The sequence below is a fragment of the Perissodus microlepis genome, chromosome 11 (assembly GCF_051167445.1).
Source record: "Perissodus microlepis isolate ML-2025 ecotype Zambia chromosome 11, ASM5116744v1, whole genome shotgun sequence".
Taxonomy (NCBI): domain Eukaryota; kingdom Metazoa; phylum Chordata; class Actinopteri; order Cichliformes; family Cichlidae; genus Perissodus; species Perissodus microlepis.
In genome coordinates this window covers 13,534,436-13,552,083 of record NC_140471.1, presented here as the reverse complement: position 1 = coordinate 13,552,083, position 17,648 = coordinate 13,534,436, and the positions used below count along the sequence as shown (strand labels likewise).

Genomic DNA, 17,648 nt, shown 5'->3' with positions numbered 1-17,648 from the left:
AAGTTCCGTTGGAGCAGCCTTTCAACGCCTCTCTCTGTCTCTATTTTTGGCTACGAGCCCGACACGGAACCGACGTATTAGCCAGAGGTCCCTTTACTACGGTTCGGAGCCGCGGGCTTTCAGTAATAGTAATAAATCACACAGCAACAGTACATTCATGCAGTTGTAAAAAGCATGATAATATATTAAGTAATCCAAAGTATTCAGAATACGTTACTCTCATTGAGTAACGTAACAGAATACGTTACAAAATACATTTTGGGGCATGTATTCTGTAATCTGTAGTGGAATACATTTTAAAAGTAACCTTCCCAACACTGCATATACTACGTTATTAAGTTTGTGTTTAGGAATTCTGTCTTTGGGATGAAAGACAGAACTCCTATAATATTTAAAACTTTACTTTCTGTATTTTGAAAATACACACCACACTTATATGAATCAAAGTTTTTAAGTTTTAAGGCGTTTACTGAGTTTTTCACTAATAAATAATTTAGTTGAAGAACTTGGTGGATGTAAGGTAAATTTTAATGGATTGTTAACATAAACCCATTCTATCAGATTTCACTGAAAACCTTTTGAGCTATTACGTTTACAGATAGAATGATCACATGTAAGCACGCACAACTATAGACGTACACATGCAAACACACCACTTTGGATGCGGTAATGTTGCTCCAGCGTTGAAATTTTAAAATTTTAAGTATTTCAGTGAGTCTTCTGCAAAGAGTTAGCAGCCAGGAATGCTGCAAAAATCTGAAAGTAATCAAATTTGTATCTGGAACAAGCAAAGAATAACACATTCCTGAACTTTCACTCCAAATGCAGGATAACTTGTATTTCTTTATAAACTAAAGAACTACTGGTGTGAAACTTTTTCCATTAATACAGTCAGATCCAGTATACTAATAAAAAGATCACATGTGGACAAATAGGTCATCAAGGAGAAGAGCCCAATTTTTCACGCAGGATTGTTTTTCGGTAAGAAAAAACTGAATATAAAGGAGGACGTACAAAACGAATGGTATTCACTCATTTTTTGCTAGTTCAGCTCACACGGCCCAATTTTTTTCTCTCTCTCATTTGTTGTCCCTTGAGTCCAATAAAGCTGTCATTGTTGAAAAGGCACAATGGTCACAGACACAGACATAAACACATGCACACACACTACTTGCTTTTATGAGCTTGCTGAACAACGCTGTAGTGTTTACACTGTCGTGCTACTTTGCTGCGGTTGTGAATTCCAGTGAGTCATATCAAGCCAGGCATTATACTAACACGGAATCACTCCAACTTTATGTCAAGACACAGAAAGGGAGAAAATAACTTGATGATTACAACCCAACAAAATTTCAAAACCTATGACCAGTCAGTAATGTCTGCAGCATGAGGTTGTTTATGTTTTATTTTTCTTTAAGTCAGTTTTACTACATAAAGCCAAGAGTAATCGAATAAAAAGACAGTATACTATTTGAGACCAACCCGTGGTCATTAGGTCTTGGCTTCAACCTCTGAAATATAAAAGCAGTTTGGAATACAAAGTTCCCTTTCAGGAAGGTATACGTACTTGGGGGAAAATGGTCCAATCATGCCAACTAGATTATTAAATAAGGAGGTGCTCAGGGAAAGGCACTGACTACGTAACAGGATAAAGTCTCTAACGAAGGATAAGAGAAAAATACAGAAGACTCACTCATCCAGAGAACTGTCATGTCTGCCACTGAGTACATTAAGTACCACGGTCTCCTCCTGTCCCCGGTGGCCCACAGCACGGAGAGCTTGGAGTACGCCCAAAATTTCTGTGTGGAAGACACTGATGTGTTTGCCATCACTTATCCGAAGTCAGGTATGTGTTTGATCTCATATCTGTTGTCGCTTTTTAGCTTTTCTAGTTGTCTCTGATGGTTTTTGTTGATAAGCTTTAGTTTCCACATTTTATATATGGAGGAATTTATTCCTGTATATTTAAGAAATTTATTTTGATGGAAGCAAAACATCTCAAAAAAGCTGAGATTTGGGCAAAAGAACACTGAAAAGGGAAGTGACACTAAAAATAATCACATGGAGGAGCATTTCAAAACGAATAGTTATGTCTATAACTTCTGTTCCCTGAAGGAGAGGAACGAGGTACAACACATAAGTATGGGACATATATACACGCCCCACAGAGCAGCCACCGAACCGGAATCGGACCACCACATCCTTAGTGAGTGGTAGACCCAGCAGAAAGGACAGCATGAGCCACCGAAGGGGCTGTAACGTCCAACCGATAAAACCGCACAAAAGTGTGCGTTGATGCCCAACTAGCTGCCGCACAAATATCAGCTACAGGCACCCCTTTAAAAAGAGCCCATGAGGTTGCCATCCCCCTGGTGGAATGAGCTCTCACCCCGTGGGGCAAAGCAAGACCACCGGTGCCGTATGCCAGTGAGATAGCTTCTATAATCCAGTGGGACAGCCTCCGTTTGGACAGAGCTCTACCTCTATTTGGATTAGCGAAGCAGACAAACAGCTGGTCACATAAACGCACATTCTGAGTGCGCTCAATGTAGGTGCGTAGCTCACGCACTGGACAAAGAGAATGCATCCTCCTCTGCTCCTCAGATGCAAAAGGAGGTGTCATGGTTCGAATTTTTTGAGGAAGAGACATACGACTGGAAGTCCATAGTGGGTCAACACAAATTATTTTATTAAAACACACAGTACAGTGTGAGAAGAAACTTGCAACAGCCACCCTACAATCTTCCATTCTCCCTCGAGCAGACCGCTCCCCATCCTTATATTACCCTGATGACATCACAGCTAGATCTTACTGGAAATGATAACAGTTCCAAAGTTCTCCTTATATAGACATCCGATACTAGTTTCGAGACAAACAAGTTTGTGATATGTTGTGCAATTTTTGTGAGACTGTGTGTCCAACCGAGAGATTGTCCTGAGACGACCTCCCTGTTCTTAGTACGTGCAGGAGTGAACGTGCGTACTTTCCATGACTCTCTATGTGCATGTTGGTGTAGGCCTGAATATGTGTGTAAGTGAATGTAGAAGGCCCTACTGGACCCACAGCTTCGAGAGGTGTGAATACACTGATATGGATACCATTTGCAACAGCTTAAGCAGATAGAAAGAATGATAGAGAACAACAATAGACTAATTAAAGTGATGATAATATACATACATTAATATTTTGCTCAGATTACCATAGATATAATTCAGAGATTATTCTGTCAACTGGTTCGACAATGATGAATGATTGATCAATGATAGTTCTGATTATAAATTGTCACCATAAGAATACAAAATAAAATATCTCTTGTCCACACTCCTCCTCTTTGGCCATCGACCAACCTTTACCAGAATTTGTTTCACTCCTCCGTCCAGGCGGCTTCTCGCAACGGCATCATATACCCCAGACCAGCTGAACCAGCTGAACCAGAGTCTAGGGCCCTGCTTACCAGTTTTACCAACACTCGCCTTACCAGAGGAATGAGACAACACCCGATCATCAATATACCTAGAAAAACTATAAGAGAAAACATGGCAGACATAAACACACCCTTCCATTGCCCAAAGACAGACGTGATCCAGTCTCCCAGGCTCTTTTACTTTTAACTTTGTGATAAGAGTATAACGTTATGAGTATAAAAGTAAAAACCGTACAAAACTATTACGATTCCTTTAAACTATCAAATACTTTAGACTAGAGCCCTAGCCTATTAGGAGCCTGGAATGAATTAATGCTTGGCATGTCACGCTCCTCTTCTTTCTTCGTGTCCCCAGGTAGACTGCTGGGGAGAACCGCGGCACAGGGGGAGAGGATTATTCTGCCTCTATGTTCCCCCCCGTGTTACTTAGGGTGGAGCTTATCTCGAGTAAGCTCTCTTCCGGGGCCACCTCCTCTTGGGCCTTCCTGGCCTCCTCCCACATGTTGACTCCCTACTGAGGCCTGTACAAGAACGTTACACATTTTCTCTAAAACAATCTCCTGCCAACCTGTAAGCTTGTGTAAAAACATCAGTCAGCAGTTACAGGTTAAGCTCATTTAACTCCCAGCTCCACCTGGAACCTGTATCCTGGAAAACAAATCTGCTAAATCAGACATCTTATTTATAACCAACTATAGATCACGAGAGTGATAAAGTATTCAGCACAACAGGCAAGTATCACGTTCAGGATTTCCCAAATCATTACATCACTATTATTGCCGCAATTTATTTTATCCCCAATTTAATCAGTGACTTCCCTTAAGCAATGTCGCTCCACTTGCTTTATCCCTACGAACCCCATATTAAACTGTTCCATAGAAACTGCATCCCTTATTTGTTTTCTCATGTCACTTGTCTGTTTTCTACTGAATCCTCCACATGCCAAAACAAACATTAGCAAACCACATTTGACCATCTCGGGTTAGGCGTCAGCCATCCACATTCCAGAGGTCCTGTAAAACATTTCCTGTAAAAAGAATCACCCTGTTTCAAAAGAAGAAAATGCAAATGTTAACGCTGCGCAGGTGTGTACACACTTTCTCACAGTTATCTCTGTGAGCACCACAACACAAACCCCTGAACAACCACCCTGGTAGGTTCACGAACACCGAAAGTAGTATTTAACAGTTGAATTGTCATGCAACCTCAGATGTCGCTGTCATTTATCTGCTCCTGTAAAAAGAAACACACCTAAATTCATCCACCCTTTTTTCCTATCTAGGTGGAGGTTAACCTTGAGTCGTGGTCAAGTCCTGTCAGCTTTTACCACTCAGTCAGTTTGTTTTATTTCCAGTCATTCATTCATTCATTCATTCATTGCTGATAGTGGAAACCATCGCCGCATTTAGATTTCCGCCCTCAGCAAAATGACGTCATTTCAAAAAGAAAAACAAGAACTTTAGATCGGATTACCTCGCTGAATCCTTTTTAGGCAGGGACCCTTGTTTTCTAATTGTCCCAATAAGTGGCTTTCTCCAGAGCCCATTTTAATGTGGAGAAACTCACTTGCAACAATTTTCATTTCCGATGTGCAGATCTGCTTAAAGAAAAGACTCTCTCAAACAAAAATCAGTGCACTGTTCAAAATATAAAAAAAAAATCAACAGTAAAACTTTAAAAGAACCCCTACTAAGAGCTTAGTAAAAGAATGCAACTTAGTCTTTCTGAAAGACACACACTGTATAAATCTCCGAATGCAATATCTGTGCTGTAAATTATATTATTAATGCAATGGTGATGATGATTATTATTTAGCAATAGCAGTAAAATAATTTCCCTGCTCCACACTCCCTCTCTCGCCCTCTGGAACACCAGAGGTCGCAATACATTGTGTCCTCGCTCTGACCCTCTCTCGTGGTCCAGAGATCTTCTGCAAAGGAAACAAAACCCCATTTCCCCTCTAATCAATTGAGTTTAAGCATATAAGCAATTACTCCTGCATAAATTTGATCATAGCTAAATGCTGGCTCGACACAACTCCTGTGTGTTGACACTAACTTCCCTTTAACCTCACATTTCCTATGTTATAACCTGTTTTGATATAACTCTTTTTATTTCATTTTGCTCCTTTTAATGTAAAAATACCTTCTAATTCTAGTTTATCAGCCGTAACCAAAATATATGCTTTCCTTCCTCTTTGGTCCGTCTTTAAGTTCAGTTTCCCGGGTTTCGGCACCAAAACTGTCATGGTTCGAATTTTTTGAGGAAGAGACATACGACTGGAAGTCCATAGTGGGTCAACACAAATTATTTTATTAAAACACACAGTACAGTGTGAGAAGAAACTTGCAACAGCCACCCTACAATCTTCCAATCTCCCTCGAGCAGACCGCTCCCCATCCTTATATTACCCTGATGACATCACAGCTAGATCTTACTGGAAATGATAACAGTTCCAAAGTTCTCCTTATATAGACATCCGATACTAGTTTCAAGACAAACAAGTTTGTGATATGTTGTGCAATTTTTGTGAGACTGTGTGTCCAACCGAGAGATTGTCCTGAGACGACCTCCCTGTTCTTAGTACGTGCAGGAGTGAACGTGCGTACTTTCCATGACTCTCTATGTGCATGTTGGTGTAGGCCTGAATATGTGTGTAAGTGAATGTAGAAGGCCCTACTGGACCCACAGCTTCGAGAGGTGTGAATACACTGATATGGATACCATTTGCAACAGCTTAAGCAGATAGAAAGAATGATAGAGAACAACAATAGACTAATTAAAGTGATGATAATATACATACATTAATATTTTGCTCAGATTACCATAGATATAATTCAGAGATTATTCTGTCAACTGGTTCGACAATGATGAATGATTGATCAATGATAGTTCTGATTATAAATTGTCACCATAAGAATACAAAATAAAATATCTCTTGTCCACAGAGGGGAGCAAAAGCTCAGCAACTCAAACTCCATTAAGCTAGAAGATGCAGGCATGATCTTGGGAAAATAGGCAGCATTTGGACGCAATACGACCTTGTGGCCATCAGAAGAGAACTGTGTGCAGGAGGGATGCACAGAGAGCGCATGAAGGTCACCCACTCGCCTTGCCGAAGCCAAAGCGAGAAGTAATGCAGTCTTATATGAAAGAAATTTCATATCCACAGACTCAATGGGTTCAAACGGGGGGCTACAAAGGGCCTCCAGCACCAAAGACAAGTCCCAAGCAGGGACACTGGACTTAAGCACGGGCCTCAGCCGGCGAACTCCTTTCAGAAAACGTATGGTGAGGGGATGTGCACCTAGTGTCACCCCGTCAAAGCCAATATGACAAGCAGATATAGCTGCTAAATAAACCTTCATTGTGAAAATGAAAGGCCCTTATCCAGCAGCTCCTGCAGGAATATCAAAACATCCACAATAGAGCACTGAAATGGGAGAGTGTGGCGGTCCTGGCACCATTGCTCGAAGGCTCACCATTTGTAAGCGTACAAGCCTCTAGTAGATGAGGCCCTAGCGCTCTGAATTGTCGCTATCACACTAGATGGCAAACCCTTAGCAATCAAGTTTAACCTCTCAGCAGGTAAGCATGAAGGCGCCACAGATCTGGGCGCGGATGAAACACTTCTCCTCCCGCCTGAGAGAGGAGATCCCTGCGGAGAGGAAGCTGTCAAGGACTTGCTGCTAGCAGGCTGATTATCTCTGCATACCACGACCTTGTGGGCCACCAAGGGGCCACTAGAATCAGAGAGAGGGGGAATGCCGACGCACTCTCTCTAGAACTGGAGATATAATTTCCACTGGGGGAAATGCATACAGGAGCACGTCTGGCCACTGGTGCGCTAGCGCGTCCAAGCCCAAGGGTGCATCGTGGTCGATTATGGAGAAGAACAGGGGGCAGTGAGTATTTACCCTGGAAGCAAAAAGATCTATTTGCGCCTTGCCAAATAGGTCCCAAATCTGAGCCACTATTAAAGGGTGTAACCTCCATTCTCTCACCAGAGGACCCCCCCCTGGAGAGAAGGTCCGGCCCCAGGTTCAGGTGGCCCGGGACATGGGTGGCTCTTAGAGACAGAAAATGAACACTGCACCATAACAGCAGAGAGCGAGACAGGAGCAGCCCGGGCTCCCTCCAAGGACAGAGCTAGCATGCAAGACGCGGGTACCGGCAGCCTCCTCCGGAGGTGACGCGATGCACACAAACGGTGAGAGAGAGTCGAGCGTTGAAACGCTCACATTTTTAACAGTCCAAGTGGCACTACGGCGATCATAGATGCCATCATGTCCAACAAGCTTAATATCGTCTGGAAACGCAGTCTGCGTCCCAACTGAAACTGAGCGAGGCAGCGATGAAACGCGGCCACTCTGTGCTCCGACAAACGTGCGCGGCTGGAAAGCGAGCATATTTCCAAACCGAGAAAAGTAATCTGCTGACTCGGGATTAGCGAGCTCTTTTGAAAGTTCACAGAGAACCCCAGTGTCTGAATGTGTGACAAAACCAGCGACAGCTGTGTCTCCACCTGCTCTCTGGAGCAAGCTACGAGAGCCCAGTCGTCTAGGTAGGCTAAGATGGGGATTCCTCTCTCTCTGAGGGCCGCTAGCGCTGCCTCGGCACATTTCGTAAAGGTGCGAGGAGCGAGCGACAGCCCGAACGGCAGCACTAGGTATTCGTAGGCTACGCCCTCGAATGCAAACCTCAGAAACTGCCTGTGTTTCGGGTGTATAACCACATGAAAATAAGCATCTGTTAGATCGATTGTTGCAAACCAATCTCCCGGGCCGACCGCATTCAAGAGCTGTCTGAGTGTTAGCATCTTGAACCTGTACGTTTGTAGATACGTGATCAAGACTCGCAGGTCGAGGATGGGACGAAGCCCTCCCCCTTTTTTCGGAACAACAAAATAACGGCTGTACCAACCTTTGTCTATCTCCGAAGCGGGGACCACTCGTATTGCTCTTTTCTGCAATAGCGCCTTTATTTCCTCTCTGAGTATCATGGCCGCCTCGGTGTTGACAGTCGTGTTTACGACTCTTTGGAAACGAGGCGGCTTGACCCGGAACTGCAACCGGTAACCCACGGAGAGGGGGCGCAAGCGCGCCACTGAGGGAAGTGAGCAGCCAGCCGGCTGACCTGCAGCACCGTCGACGGGGCGTTGTCGCCCCCCAGTGTGTCTGCAGGGCACTGCATCACCTGCCTGACCTGGCTCATTCTGCCTGCAGGCTGAGCATTTGATTGTTGAAACTGAAAACCGAATAAAAAGGAGGACGTACAAAACGAATGGTATTCACTCATTTTTTGCTAGTTCAGCTCACACGGCCCAATTTTTTTTCTCTCTCTCATTTGTTGTCCCTTGAGTCCAATAAAGCTGTCATTGTTGAAACGGCACAATGGTCACAGACACAGACATAAACACATGCACACACACTACTTGCTTTTATGAGCTTGCTGAACAACGCTGTAGTGTTTACACTGTAGTGCTACTTTGCTGCGGTTGTGAATTCCAGTGAATCCTATCAAGCCAGGCATTATACTAACACGGAATCACTCCAACTTTATGTCAAGACACAGAAAGGGAGAACATAACTTGATGATTACAACCCAACAAAATTTCAAAACCTATGACCAGTCAGTAATGTCTGCAGCATGAGGTTGTTTATGTTTTATTTTTCTTTAAGGCAGTTTTACTACATAAAGCCAAGAGTAATCGAATAAAAAGACAGTATACTATTTGAGACCATCCCGTGGTCATTAGGTCTTGGCTTCAACCTCTGAAATTGAAAAGCAGTTTGGAATACAAAGTTCCCTTTCAGGAAGGTATACGTACTTGGGGGAAAATGGTCCAATCATGCCAACTAGATTATTAAATAAGGAGGTGCTCAGGGAAAGGCACTGACTACGTAACAGGAGAAAGTCTCTAACGAAGGATAGGAGAAAAATACAGAAGACTCACTCATCCAGAGAACTGTCATGTCTGCCACTGAGTACATTAAGTACCACGGTCTCCTCCTGCCCCCGGAGGCCCACAGCACGGAGAGCTTGGAGTACGCCCAAAATTTCTGTGTGGAAGACACTGATGTGTTTGCCATCACTTATCCGAAGTCAGGTATGTGTTTGATCTCATATCTGTTGTCGCTTTTTAGCTTTTCTAGTTGTCTCTGATGGTTTTTGTTGGTTTACTTTTGTTGATAAGCTTTAGTTTCCACATTTTATATATGGAGGAATTTATTCCTGTATATTTAAGAAATTTATTTTGATGGCAGCAAAACATCTCAAAAAAGCTGAGATTTGGGCAAAAGAACACTGAAAAGGGGAAGTGACACTAAAAATAATCACATGGAGGAGCATTTCAAAACTTATTTGATTAATTAGCGACAGGTCGTCAGCAACATGACTTGGAATAAAAAGATCATCTGAGAGGCAGAGTTTCTCAAAAATGACGCTAGGCAGCGGTTCCTTTCTGAAAACAGCATTCACAAGTTGTGGAATGGTTTCAGAAAAATGTTCCTCAAATTAATGCCTGCATCTCTGATGCTTATGGAGTGGGTGCTTGCATATCTGGAAAGGTGCCTTCAGAGCAGAAAAGTAACTTTTAGTTTAATTTTTCTGTGATTTTGGCCTAAAGAGACCACCCACCATTGGAGAGGAACTCCTCTAATAAGCACATCAGGGCTTAGGAGGGTAGCTCAAATAAGTCAAACGATATAGACCAAAAGCAAATATCCATTACAGAGCACATAAATGAACTGGCTTGGTCTCAGAAGGATATACAGGTTTCAGAGGAACATACACTGCCATCCAGGCAATATCTTTTTCAGGGAAGGTCTTGCATATTTCAGCAACATAATGCTAAATCACATACTGCAGCTATTACAGCATGCTTTTATAGGAGAAGATTCTACTTCAACTGGCTCCTTTCAGTATGGAAGAGTAGCGGCTCTACCCTGAGGCACAATCTCTAATGGAGAGACCAGCCTCCCTTCAGAGAAAGGCCATTTCTGCCAACTTTCTCAAACTTAGAGGTGCTGATTCTCATTCCCACCACTTCATACTCAGCTGTAAGACAGGACAGCAGGGGGGAAAGTGGGAATTTCTTGAAATTCAGAGATTATACATAATGTCCTCATTTATTTAAAAAACAAACTGGAGTATACTCTCTGTATCCCATTCAGAGGTTGCATGAAAATGCTATGCAGTTAAGTGAAGGCTCAACAAGTTAGCTTACTGTTTGTAATAATGCACCTTGTAGGACTGGTAGAGAGCAGACTGTGGGCTTCATGGTCAGTTTAACAGACAATGATGGTGGGAATATTATTAGTAGTCCACTCACTGAGCTTGACGTTTATAGTAGCTTCATACTCTGTAACAGTTGGAAATCAGCCATGATAGCTCATCTAGCATCTCTGTTGGCTAAATCCATAAACAACAGTGAATCTCAGAGCAGCAGCATAGCTTAGCTGATCACAGCATGTACTCAAAGAAAAATCCTACTGGAGCTCACATTGGGAATTGTTCTTATGTGATTCTTTTCCCTATGTCCACCACTCCAACAGATCTTAGCATTCCCCCACCTACTGAATCCTACTGTAATGTTGGGCTACATTAATTTTTTCTGTTTACATGTTGATGCAAAGTCACCCATCTACAGTGCAGGCAACAGCAACAAATGTAAGGCTGAGTTAGCTTAGCACAAAAATAGCTGGTAGAAATGTTTTTCAAAGAGCTGTTTTTTATTTTTGTACTGAGGGTACATTTACATCCAGTATAAGTACACATGCTTTACGCATACTTGGTCAAAGAAGTTGAATCATCTGGACGACCCTTTCAAATTTTGATTTGTCAGACCTCTGGAAAATCTTTCACTTAAGTCTTTGTTAGATGAAGTCAGCCTCAAAGAAGACAACAGCATTTCTGGATCTTTTTTCCCTTGCAGGGCAGGATGTTGTTTTGAAGTTGTGGTGCAATGACAAACTGTGTTCAATGGCACTGTTTCTCAGAAGGGTTCCTGAGCTCGGGCATAGTTTCCAATACAGATTGTTATTTCACTGTTATTTCTTCAGGTACAATCTGGATGCAGGAGATCCTCCCACTGGTGCTCAATGGGGGGGATCTGACCCCCATCCATACCATTCCTAACTGGGAGAGAGTCCCATGGCTGGAAGAGAAACAGCTGGCACGGGTGGTGGATAAGCTGGCATCTCCACGGGCACTGGTCTCACATTTTCCATACAGCCTCATGCCCCCTTCCTTCTGTGCCTCCAAAGCAAAGGTAATGACTCTGTGTGATATTCCCAATTCATTCCTGATTATATAAGAGACTTTACACTCATTATGTTTTTGCACTCTTTCTGCTGTAGGTGATCTACGTCATGAGGAACCCAAAGGACATCATGGTGTCTTCATACTACTTCCACCAGATGGCTGGCTTCCTTGAGGATCCAGGAACCTTTGATGAGTTCATGGATAAATTTCTTGAGGGCAAAGGTCAGAGATCAAAACTGCACTTCTATTATCACCAGTAGAAGAGTGGTTGCATGTGAATGATTTGCCAATTTCTATCTTATTTGCAGTGATGTTTGGAAAATGGACAGACCACGTAAAGAGCTGGAGAAACAGTGAACTAGGAGACAGAATAATGTACATTACCTATGAAGAAATGGTTCAGGTAAAACACTTAACAAATTTTTTGTTAACAACGTCTTCCATTGTTTTCCATGAAAGGAAAGCAGATCAGATCTGTACTGTTCTGTACAGATCTGTAAGTGTTCTGTACAGATCACTGTACAGAACACTTTATCTTCGAGCATTGTGTTGTCAGTATGTCTGCAATATTCCCAACAGAAAAGGTTATTTTAACATTCTTGCTGTTAAAAAAACCCTCAAAGTTCATATTACGTTTGGACGTATAGTATTCAACTAATAAAACTCAGACTTTTTATCTTGCCAAAAATGTGAAGCTGTTACTTAAATCACTCAAATCCCTGACCTTTCAAAGTATGATCTTAAAATGACTTCAGAATGAGCTTTCATTAAAAGCTAAATTTGAAAAACACACACTTTTTCACATAATATAACAACCGTGTTTCTTCCAGGACCTGCCTGCATCACTCAGGCATATCTCCGATTTTCTGGGCTGTAATCTGACTGAGGAAGTCATTCAGAAGATAGCAGAGCATTGTTCTTTCAAGAGCATGCAGAACAACAACATGTCCAACTTCAGTCTAATCCCCAAGGTGTACATGGACAGTGACAAGTCTCCTTTTCTAAGAAAAGGCGAGTTTCCATATCTTCTATCAAAAGTGTATTTTTAGATTTCTTCCCAGAATCAATTTCTTTTCTCATCAGGTGTTTTTATGTTTATGTGACTCAAGCTTGGCATGTTTTTGTTGTCAGGTATTGCTGGAGACTGGAAAAACCACTTCAGCTCAGAGCAACTGACCCGATTCACCTCTGTGATTTCCAAAGAGCTGGAGGGTGAGAGCTTCTCTCTGCCATGGAGCCTGGATTGACCACCATAGAGATCAGGAGTGGCAAAAATCCTGGCCTGTTATTTCAGACCAAGTAATTCATGCTAACTGAGCCAATATTCTTAAACTTATTTATGGTTTCAATATTAGGACCATGAGTAAATAGCATTAGAAGTAGCAACGTTTATTCACATGTCTTCTAATACAATTAAACCAGGATTCAGAAGCCTCACAGAGTCCATTAAAGTTCTCATGACTGGCATGCTTTAAATTAAATCGAGACTATTTATAGATACAGATAAAACTAGCTTGACAAAATATTTAGTGTATCCTGATATAAATCTGAAGCCACAAGCACTGGACATTAAAGATTGTACAATTTGTGCTGATTTACCCACAAGGAAATACTGTTGCAACATTTGAATTCCTCACAAATTAAAGTGAGATTTTTACACCTCTATACTGCTGTTTTAATTTTATTTTCCAGTTCACATAATATGCTGAAATCTGTCATTTTTTAGTAAGCACTTTTTAACTTATTTTTATCTCTAATAATTATTTACGTCTTCATTATTTTTAATATGTTATTTTTTGGAGGGGGGAATTGAATAACTACTTTAGATTTAACTTTAAAAGTAAAAAAAAAAAAAAAGTAAAAAATTATAATTTGCCCAGTGAGTCTAAACTCATGCACTAAAATGTACTATGTGAATACTTAATTTCTGTTACTTTGGTATTATTTAATCATAAAATACAGGTTATCGCTTATTTGTGTGATAATTTAACAGAAATGATGCCTAGCAAGAGGAGTAAAAATATAAATCTGATGTCTGAATGTACTGAAAAGTGTTGGTAAAGTCCTTCAGATTAAAAAAAACATTTTTTTTCAGGACCATTTCTTTTTAGGCTAATAAAATTGGTGTAAGAATTTATAATCTGATGTAGTCTCAGCCTTCACTGATAAATGATGGCTTTTCCACAGCCATAGCAGAGATGCTTTTATTTAGAGTTGCTCTTAATGTAAACCAGGTGTTATTACTTTAAGTGTAATATACTTAATTAAAAAAAATAATGCAGGGCAACTTTAAAGGAAAATGTGTTACAAGAACAGTCTAGAATCTAGATTTTAGATTTATTGTTGTGTATGGTCATTCTTGGACGTTTTCTTTACTGCACCCTGTGAACTCCTAGATTGCGCACTTGTTCTTTGTTTACCTCAACTTTGGACTAAATGAAGAAAAGGCTCAGTACACCTGGAACTCAGTGTAATTGGCAATCAAAAAATATAGTTAAACATTACATGAGCGATTACAGACTTTGCACCACATAGCGTGCACTTCATCTACTCATAATGCACCAGATCAGTACCAGATGAGGAGTCTCACAATACCTGATCCAGCTCGAATTTGAGCCAAATGTGCACAGATTTTATTAGATTAGATTAGATTAGATTAGATCAGTATTAATAACAAAACAGAAGTTGAAGTACCTGTCAAGAATGTTCAGTGTTGTTCAAATCATATTCCTTTTAGAAACTATTGAACAACAAAACAGTAAAATGGGAGACAACAGTGGCGAAAAGTTAGCTTTTTTAAAAGTATCTATTTTAAGATAAATGAACATATTTGTACATTTTGTTTAATTAATTAATAATTTATTCTGAAAATATATTAATTTTTTAACAGAATTTATTTTAAAAACTCAAATACAAAATGAAATGTTGCTTTAATTTTACAAGTAACAAAAGAGCAAGCAACAACAAAAAACAACACAACACTGTACATTTATTATTAAAATTTCACACAAACACACAAATAAAATGCAATTGTTCAACACTAAACAGATCAAACAGGATCTGTGCAGGATTGGATCAAGAATGATACATACACTCCTAACAATCTAACACAATTCGACATTCCTTCAATTCCTCACATTTAAACCCATTTAAAATATTTTCTAATATGGCATCAGACATGGCAAAGTAGAAAACAATGTGGCAGCAACTTTAGGTTAAGGCTTCTTTGGCTTTTTGGTGTTCTTTGGGACCTCCACGATCACCAGCGGAGAGCAAAACAGTCGAGTTCAGTATCTGCTGCACTTGCAGACGAGCGGTTCTTCCACACAGCTCCTGTGAAGACAAAACATGTACCGTTTGACAAACATACCCAACATTCCAAAGTTAAGTTCATTCATTGATAGCTCTGCTGAAATGTGGAACATTGAAGGGTTAAACACATAAATGAGGTAAATACAAATTTGAATGAACTAAAATCAGACAATCATATAAGCCACAACCACCTCACTACACAGTTATCATGGTCCTGGGTCAGTGACCGAGTGTTTTCTGTATTATTATTATTATTATTCTGTGATTTCATCATGGTTTATGATTAGTAGTGGTTTAGTTCAGTTTTAATGTTTATTATGTTGTTCGCCCCTGTCAGTCGTGTCTCTCGTCATTCCTGTCCCTGTGTTCCACGTTTCCTCTGTTCTGTATCAAGTCTGTGCCTGTCGTGTGTTTCCTGTTTTACTTTGAAAGTCTGTGTCTCATGTCAGTGTTTATAGTTTTGTTTCCCTTGTCTCGTCAGGTCTAATTTCTCCCAGCATGTTTCCCTCCTGTCGCCCATTCCCTGATTACTCCAGTTTGTATTTAAGCCCTTTGTTTTCTATGCCTTGTGTTGTGTTGTGACGGCTGTGAAAGCTGCCGTTTTAAATTCATGCCTTTGTGTTCTGTGAGTCCTGCATTTAGGTCCAATCTCCTGCCTGCACATTTACACAGCACATGATATCATGACAGCAGTAGCATTTGTTAGAGGATGGAACCACAGGTACATGTAGGTGAGCTGTTTTGCTGAGCTGCTCTCCAGGACTAATCAGTTTCACTATCGGTGTCAGTATCACCAAAGATGAGTCTACCAAACAAGCCTTGTTACTTTTTAGCATGGATAATTGAAACGTTTGCTTCATTTATGACTACCGATAAATCAGTGATGAAACTACAATAATCAAGAATTGCTGACATTTCAAATACTCGTCAGTCTAATCTAAGAAGCCCTGGGTGATTTGGCCTCAAAAGCACAAAAACAGTCCAGTATTGGACTTTATCTGTTCTTTTTTTATATGGAGTTGCCATGTGCTTTCGTAAAGTGAACTAAGAGAATAAAATACACACACATTAACGCTGTTTATGACACATTTAAAGCCATATAAACGTTGACATATATCTCCATAGACTTGTTGAATTAAGTGGTTATATGATTTTAAAACTGTCTGTCTCTAAATAATTCCTAAAGATTTTCTCTGTTCTCTGGGACCAAACCTCGGTTTTCTCTGGCACAGCCGGCAGAGCCTGCAGGCTCATCGCCACAACCTCCTAGGGCTTCTGCAACATAGCGGCTGGGTGACCCCCTTCCAGGGCTCCCCTCTTTGTATTTGTACCCAAATACAAAGGGACAAAGACTAGACTCTGGGTTATTAGCTTACTGCAAGATAAATTAATTAATTAATAAAATAAACTACCTAATGAAAAGAGCAAATATAACAAACACACCATACATGCCACCCCATGTGCAAGTGAAAGATGTGAGGGGAAGGGAGTGCAGTCCTTATTAATGATAATCTGTACCACTTGATTTCACTTAAGGTAAACAGGAACAAAGGTGCCAATCAGAGACAAGGAAATGTGGACAGGAAATAACTAAAGCCAAATCAAGCCCAGGATCATATTAATGTGGATTCACTCCAACTTGATGTGAGGATACAGAGAGGCATAATGTTGTTGATAATGTGTTTCCTTCAAATAGCAGTTTGCAGTATTACATTGTTCATTATTGTTCATTATTTTTTCCCTTTAAGTAAAGGAAAAAAAGACACAACTGGCAGTCCAGCACACATTGCTAATACCACTGAGAACATTAACTACCACACCCTCCTCCACCTCCTCCACACAATGGACAGCTCAGAACAAAAAATGAAATTAGCAAACAAAATTATATGATTTGCAAATCACATAAGCCCATATTTTACAAAAATATTAAGCATATCAAAAGTTTAAAATGAGGAAATGTACCATCTTATGAAAAAATAAAGTGATTTTGAATATGTTGGCAGAAGTGCTTTGACAGCTGTTTCTTTTTAGTACCTAAAAGCAATTTTTCTTCAAACTGTCAATAAGACAATTATGAGATTACATTTTATACAGCTTTCTAACTTTTTAAAAATGGTAACAGATGTTCAATGATACATTACTGAGATGTTCAGCGGTCATGTTTTGGTTTTATGAAGATGCAACAGATGGCCATAGTTTCTACCTGAAAGCATCTCAGATGACACTGGAGGCCAGCAGTGTTACACATAAACTGGGCAGCTGAGTAAGTTTAGTTTGGTCTGTGGGTTTTGTGCTTCATTACAGGTCTTTGAAAAGAATTTAATGACATGCGAAAGAAATAGCTGTCACAGCATTATTCATGCCCTCATGATCATGGTGCAATCAGCTGCTTTTAGTTTAATTATAAAAAAAATTGAGATAATTAGTAATAGATGAGATACATTTTGACTGCCAGATGAAACAAAGACAGAGAGGGAGTTCTGGAACAATTAAACTCTTTACTATGTCAATATGTCAGCTACTTCAGATCAAGTATTTACTGTTAACTGAGTCAAAATTCTTAGATTTAACACCCCCCCCCCAAAAAAAAAAACAAAAAACAAAAGAACCTGTTGCTCCAAATTATTACTAAACTTAACAATGATT

The 17,648-nt window shown here is 40.4% G+C and overlaps 1 protein-coding gene across 1 annotated transcript; it reads left to right on the top strand.

Moving 5' to 3' along the window:
- The first annotated feature begins 1,934 nt into the window (after positions 1-1,934).
- Positions 1,935-13,355, top strand: LOC146377360 (sulfotransferase 2B1-like). The gene is made up of 6 exons (XM_084942810.1): positions 1,935-9,534; positions 11,489-11,697; positions 11,786-11,912; positions 11,999-12,093; positions 12,521-12,701; positions 12,822-13,355. Exons 1-6 carry the CDS (start codon positions 9,399-9,401, stop codon positions 12,935-12,937), a joined length of 864 nt encoding a protein of 287 aa, XP_084798936.1. The 5' UTR covers positions 1,935-9,398; the 3' UTR covers positions 12,938-13,355.
- Positions 13,356-17,648: the final 4,293 nt, after the last annotated feature.

What these genes read in the sequence shown, in the direction of transcription:
- LOC146377360 (XM_084942810.1), top strand. Translation starts at nt 9,399, where the DNA reads ATGTCTGCCACTGAGTACATTAAGTACCACGGTCTCCTCCTGCCCCCG. An exon ending in TAAATTTCTTGAGGGCAAAG is followed by an intron (nt 11,913 to 11,998) that starts GTCAGAGATCAA and finishes TCTTATTTGCAG; the next exon opens with TGATGTTTGGAAAATGGACA. An exon ending in CCTATGAAGAAATGGTTCAG is followed by an intron (nt 12,094 to 12,520) that starts GTAAAACACTTA and finishes TGTTTCTTCCAG; the next exon opens with GACCTGCCTGCATCACTCAG.